Here is a 6,379-nt window from a genome sequence, read left to right as displayed (position 1 = left end):
GAGAGAAGAGAGAAGAAGAGAGGGTTCTCTTCTTCTTCCCCAAAATAAGGGAGAGCCCAGTCTCCCTTTCTTCTTGGATCAGGGGTGATGGCTAGCAAGGCGGCTTAGCCCCAGCTAGCGACGGTGGCCACAGGTGACCTTCAGCAGCAACACCACTTGTGACGGTGCCTGGCTGATGTAGGGAAGAAGAGAGGAAGAAAGATCACAGAGAGCAAGGGATGATGTACATCAATCTCAGCCTAGATCATGGCCCATTCTACAAACCAATGGTCACACAATCTCAAGATCCCTAGAAGAGTCAAAGCCCGACCTTAACCGACAACCAACAATAATGAACATGGGAGAAAAGGGGCCAAAACCGAACACCCTATTTCGGATTGAAATTTTGGCGATTCACCAACTGAAATCAGGATGTGACAACTATAAAACCAACAAAATAAGGAGGAAGGGGTATGAATTGGTTACCTCGGTCTAGCGAGGTGGTTTGGCAGCCTTTCCGGTGGAGAATCAAAGAAGAGATTCGAAGAAGAATAGTCGAGATCGACGGTGATTCTTGGACTTACGGGTGATGGCTTTCAATGGAGGAGGATCTTAAATAGAAGGAATCCTAGAGTTCTAGGTAGACTTGGGTTGCTCTAGGACTCTCAACGTCCAATGAAATAGGGGGAAAAAGAAGACTTTGGTTGGGAGTCTTTTTCTCTGCCTGTCTAGTGCAACAGGGCGCATTTGGCCTTGGGCCTGGCCTCTTCAAGTCGGCACACGAGCTCAAGGAGCTAGGCTACTACACCTGGTCCAGTAGCTCAGCGGTAAATCTGATCCAACCATATATTTTTCCTCACCACTAGGTCGAACCGCATGTCACCCTAATTGGTGGCTATTCCATTGTATATTACTTTATGGTAATAAATGTGTGTGCGCATGTATGTGTGTGTGTGAGAGAGAGATATATATAACTTATGATATGTACTTGCATTTGCTTCAATTGGATGCGAACTCCTTGGCTGCATACTTGGTTATGAATTATAACTCTGTTGAAAAGAATGGTTAACATCATATTTTTTTGGTACTCCCATATGACTTTGTTTTGCAAAAGTGTTAAATTTTATTAGTTTCAAGTTTGTAACACATAATCTATGTTTCTTTTATGGTACCTTCCCCATAGCATCCATATCGTGCTCCCCTGTTGACTCCTCCAATGACGATGCATGATTGAACTTTTGCGGTTGACGGTAGACGACTAAACTGACCTTGGCAATAAAAACAAAAAGTAACACTGCTTCGTATCTCGAATAACACTGAAAACAACTTAAAAATCAAAATGAGATCAAACTCTGGACGAGTTAGCAAACTAGTATCCTAATACACAAATTAGCAAACTTTGCTCAAGGGTAGTTTGAAGGCATATATACCTAAAATGAGATCACTGTGTGTAGTATAACCTGTGCAAACGTGAGAAAGAGTGCTTCCATTGTGCTCTCCTATGTCCCCCCATACGGCACCAAGCTACCTTGTTATCTAGCGATACGTAAACTGATAAGAAAAGGCAAAGGTGTTGAAGCCTTTTACAATTCAAGTGGTCGAATTTTCCTTCAACTTACATGGCAAATTTTAACCGATAAAATACAAATTAGATAAGATTCTCATCATTTCTTTTTTGTGTTTCCTTTAAAATCAACCATCCCAATATATTGCTTGTGAGGAAAAAATTGCACAGCTGATAGAAATATGCGACATACACTCAAAGAGGAGCCACCCCATGGCAAACCAGTATTCTTAGCTATATGTACATGACTTCAGACAGTAATTTCTTGCAAACTTTATGACCATATCAAATGCCAAATGCGTCGCAAATTTATAATATATACACACACTCATCCACATATCACTAAGTCATCATGCAATGGAACTCATGGTAGTCGAGCACACCATTCCCATCCAGATCATAAGCCCTTATCATGGCCGCACACTCCTCGTTAGACATCACGTCCCCTAAACGGCTCAACACCCTCTGCAGCCCCTCAGGTGTGATGCACCCTGACCCCGTCCCCACCTCAAACATCTCAAACGCCTTTCTCAAATCCTCCTCTCCTCCACTGCCATCCCTTTCCATCAGCCTCGCAAAATCCCCATAGTCCATCAGGCCATCGCCATCCGAGTCGAGGCCCCTAATGGCCCTCTCAGCCTCTTCCAACGTCATGTCCTCCCCAGCTGATGCAAAGAAGGACCTCAGCTCGTCGATCGATATCTTGCCATCGCCATTTGCATCAAAGCGGTGGAACGCTTCATAAAAGTCATCGGCCTGGTGACTAGTAGAGCTATGAGGAGACATAGGAGGGGTTGGCAAGCTAGGCTTAGAGCGGCGACGGCGGTGGAGGGTTAGCTTGAAGATGTTGCCATAGAACCATTTGGATGGCTTAGAGAAACTAGAGCTTGTAGCCATGCTTGGTTGAAGAAGGAAAATGAGATGGTAGAGATGAAGGGTTTTTAGTTTTTTTGTACATATAGAATCGGATGCTTGAGTGTGTACATTTATAGAGCAGTGGGCTGAATTAGGAGATGAGTTAGGCATGACGAGATGGCAAAGAAGGTGCGCGGAGGTTACCTGGGAATTAAAGAGAGGAAGGTGCATGGGAGCTTCCTTCACTAGCGTTTGAGTGGGAGAGACTACCAGCAATCTAGCCAAGTGCACTTATCAGGTGGGACCAGTTTTATAGGCCAATGAAAAGTCCTTTGGCTCAATCATGGAGTCCTGAGTCACATCTGAAAGAAAGGGTATAAAAATCCTGTTTGAAGCTCACTGTAGAGATAGTTATAGGGAGTGACTCAATTTACTGTCAGAGCTATATATATATATATATATATATATATATATATATATATATTTGCCTGAATTTTCTTTCTGAGTGCAGATCCTCTACAATTCTAGTTGCAGGAAACTTGAGCGTACATCGATCCTTCTGAATGTAGTTCAGTTATGTGGCAGATTACTATGGTCCATGGATTGTGTAACTTGAGCCTACATCCATAAAGTGATTGCAATTACTAAGATTCTTGTTGGGCCTATCATAATCCGGAACATACGCAAGCAGTTGGAATTTTCTATGACTCGAAATAATTGAATGCCTTTTACTCGCAATAATGTAAATTTAATTTCAGTGCAAGGCCAAACTTGATGCATGTGGGACTTCAAGATTTGTCTTTAATGAATAGTGATGTTTATGTTTATGTTTACCATGTAGTGTTCTCATTGTCTTGTCCCAGAAATAATGTTTCTGCTGTGCAATGAAGCTAGGCTACACCCATATGATGGAAGAATGCCTGAGGTACTCTCTGATAGCTATTGCATGCAGGGAAAATAGCAGGGATGAAAGGTGCAGAAGAAAGCCGGTATTTCACACCGCATATGTCCTTCACGTTACTAACAAGAAGAGCTCCACGGACTTCAGAATGGAAAATTATTTGATGGACAGATCCACCATGGATCTAGAGGGAAATGAATCCATCTAATAATTTTAGCGATGAAATACATCAACCTAGGGTGGCTTCACCCTAGATCTATGATGGATCTGGTCTATTTAATAATTTTTCTGAATGAATGACTTAGCTTCCCCAAGCCAAGTAGGATGGAACATTTTTTAGCTAACATGCACAGATTCACTTATAACATGGGTTCTCAAACTATATATGTATATGTTATCAAAGAAAGTTCGGTAATTTAATTTGTCATACACAAGGTCAGGACACGTTAATTAGGATGAATTATGAATATGCAATACCATTTAATTATGTTACATACCAGAGAGAGACGGGATCGTAATGGGTCTTGCTATACATAAAACTACTGTTCATCGGTTTAAATCAATATATAATAAATGATAATTATGTTTTTAGTTTTTGGAATAAAAAAAAAATAAATCAATATTTGGAAATCCTCATACCACATGTTCATCCTTAATTTAGATATCGCCATAGGCATATATATACAATATATTTCTTTAGTTTATCCTAAAATGTTTTATAAATTTTTGTAAGTATATCATCAAAGTTGATGGAATGTTTGAGCCATCGACTAAAATGCACCATTTCTTTTTTTCATTGAGAAATTAGTATTCTAACTCTTATTTCCTTTCCGATAGGAGGTATCTTAACAAATTTGTCAGCCTCCAACTCATCCTCTCCTTTTCAAGGTCAAGATATCCCAACCAAACATCTCAGTTCAAACTACCCTCGCCTACCCAACCTTCATGACATTTGGTACTCCAAAATAACCTAACAAAATTAATAACACCAGAACAAAGACAAATCCTTCAGTCGTGCTCCCTTAAACTTTCTTAACGTCCACAAACACTCCCATCCAACCCTAGTGGTCTTATCCTTATCTATCACTAGAATCGCACCCAACCCACTCTGAATTCTTTGCAACTTCTACCACCCAAAAAAGCTGATTTCTGTGGAAGTACCCATGCAATTTCCTCCTCCCATTCCACCATTCCCACGCAACCCTTCAAGCTCCTTCTCTGCACCTCCCTTCACTCCTTTCCAAAGTTAGCCTACTTCCCTTTTCTATATATATATATGCGGCTGACCTCCACTCACCTTGATCATACACTATAACACATACACCATTCACCAATGGATGCTACTAATTCGAGCCATTCCAAACCATCCAAATGGCTCTCCAAGAAGGCCTTCAAGCTGAGCCTCCATCGCCTCCACCGCACCAACTCCGGCCTGTCGACACCTCCACCATCCCCCCATCCTGGTTGGGCCAAGGGGTTCCATGATGCATTCCGACACTTCGACGTAGACGATGATGGTAAAATATCAAGTGACGAGCTAACCGCCTTCCTTGCATGGGCCGGGGAGGATGTGAACCCTGACGAGGCCAAGCGGGTGATCGAAGATTTCGACTCGGATGGCGATGGGCTAATGGACTATTATGACTTTGTTAGGCTAATGGAGAGAGATAATGATGGAGGGGATGAGGATTTGAGGAAGGCATTTGAGATGTTTGAGTTGGAGAAGGGGTCAGGGTGCATTACACCCAAAGGACTGCAGAGGGTGCTGAGCCGTTTAGGGGACGTGAGGTCTAGTGAGGAGTGTGCCGGTATGATAAAGGCTTATGATCTTGATGGGAATGGGGTCCTCGATTACCATGAGTTCCATCGCATGATGACTTGATGTTACTTGAGTTCATTGTGAGTGCGTTTTTTTCAACGTAATTGTGCTCAAGTTCTTATAATTAGCATATATGTTGCTTTAGTGCAAAATTGCCTTTTAGTTTTAGTTTAGTTTTGGATGATATCAATGTAGATATCTATTGTTCTTTATCGGTTAAGTCTATTTTAGATTTAAATGATCCTTTTGAATTACTTTGAATTATTTGTGGACTAGCTGGGAATTTACTTGAGCTTTCAGCTATCTGCACTGACCAAGAGCGAGTAGTTCCGAGACAAGTCCTGGAACTTCCTATGAAATATGAATGTATACCCAATAATATGTCCTTTGGAGGGTCCCTCCTGGCCAACTGGTCCAGTTAAGAGAATTTTATTTATCACATAAAAGATTGGTGGATTTTTTTTTTTTTTTTGACCACAAACAAAAATTGGTTTGCCATAGGAGCAGGACTGTTTATTCTACTATTAAAAAAACAAACTTCAAATTCTATATATCCGAAGCTTTTGCCGTCTGTTATTGTCTCTCTACTTTCTTGGATATTTGTGTGAACAGTATGTAAAAAATAATGATCTTGACCTTGACATGCCATGCCTCCCATAACTAATTTAAAAGCAAATAACTAACTAAAAACAATAAGAAAAGTTAATTAGATAGATGACACCTCTTTAATTATTTGAAATTAATGTGCCTGCAAGAGGTTGTTGGTCCATCTAGTCTATATGTCCATGCATAAGTAGCAATCCAACAAAGGATAAAAACATTTACTATCCTTTTTAACCATTTGAAAAGAAAAGATCATCCAAGTTACAGTCTAAAATGTAACACTAATCAGATGACAGCACAAGCAGTAAACATGATAGGCCTTTGAAATAACACCATGTACAATCTGAATTACTTGGAGTGTGAGACCTTTCATGGTTTGGTTGCAGCCTTGTAGCATTAAACGTTGTGCCGAGGATATTTTTTATCTTGCATGCCATTCCATTGATGCATTATGTCCTCGAATTTAGCATAAACCCTTCATTAGGATATGGGAGCTGAGACATGTTCTCTCCCTATTTATTTTAATTTCCATAAAAAAATATAAAACTTGTAAGCACAAAGGTAAAAGCCATGCATTTTGCTAATATTTATTTTAGTTGAGACAGGGTTAGAAATAGACGGCTAGTAGTCTAAATCTACTGCTGATAATCAAGGTTGA

The 6,379-nt window shown here is 40.5% G+C and overlaps 2 protein-coding genes across 2 annotated transcripts; one reads left to right on the top strand and one right to left on the bottom strand.

The window, feature by feature from the left end:
- Nucleotides 1–1,664: 1,664 nt before the first annotated feature.
- LOC103716135 (probable calcium-binding protein CML41) lies at nucleotides 1,665–2,789 on the bottom strand. The gene has a single exon (XM_008804013.4). The coding sequence runs from the start codon at nucleotides 2,627–2,629 to the stop codon at nucleotides 1,886–1,888; it is 744 nt and encodes a 247-aa protein (XP_008802235.3). The 5' UTR covers nucleotides 2,630–2,789; the 3' UTR covers nucleotides 1,665–1,885.
- A 1,620-nt stretch (nucleotides 2,790–4,409) lies between these two features.
- Nucleotides 4,410–5,372, top strand: LOC103716159 (probable calcium-binding protein CML41). The gene has a single exon (XM_008804046.4). The coding sequence runs from the start codon at nucleotides 4,633–4,635 to the stop codon at nucleotides 5,179–5,181; it is 549 nt and encodes a 182-aa protein (XP_008802268.1). The 5' UTR covers nucleotides 4,410–4,632; the 3' UTR covers nucleotides 5,182–5,372.
- Nucleotides 5,373–6,379: the final 1,007 nt, after the last annotated feature.

This window comes from Phoenix dactylifera, chromosome 9, assembly GCF_009389715.1.
Source record: "Phoenix dactylifera cultivar Barhee BC4 chromosome 9, palm_55x_up_171113_PBpolish2nd_filt_p, whole genome shotgun sequence".
Lineage (NCBI taxonomy): Eukaryota > Viridiplantae > Streptophyta > Magnoliopsida > Arecales > Arecaceae > Phoenix > Phoenix dactylifera.
This window is presented reverse-complemented; position numbering and strand designations above follow the sequence as displayed.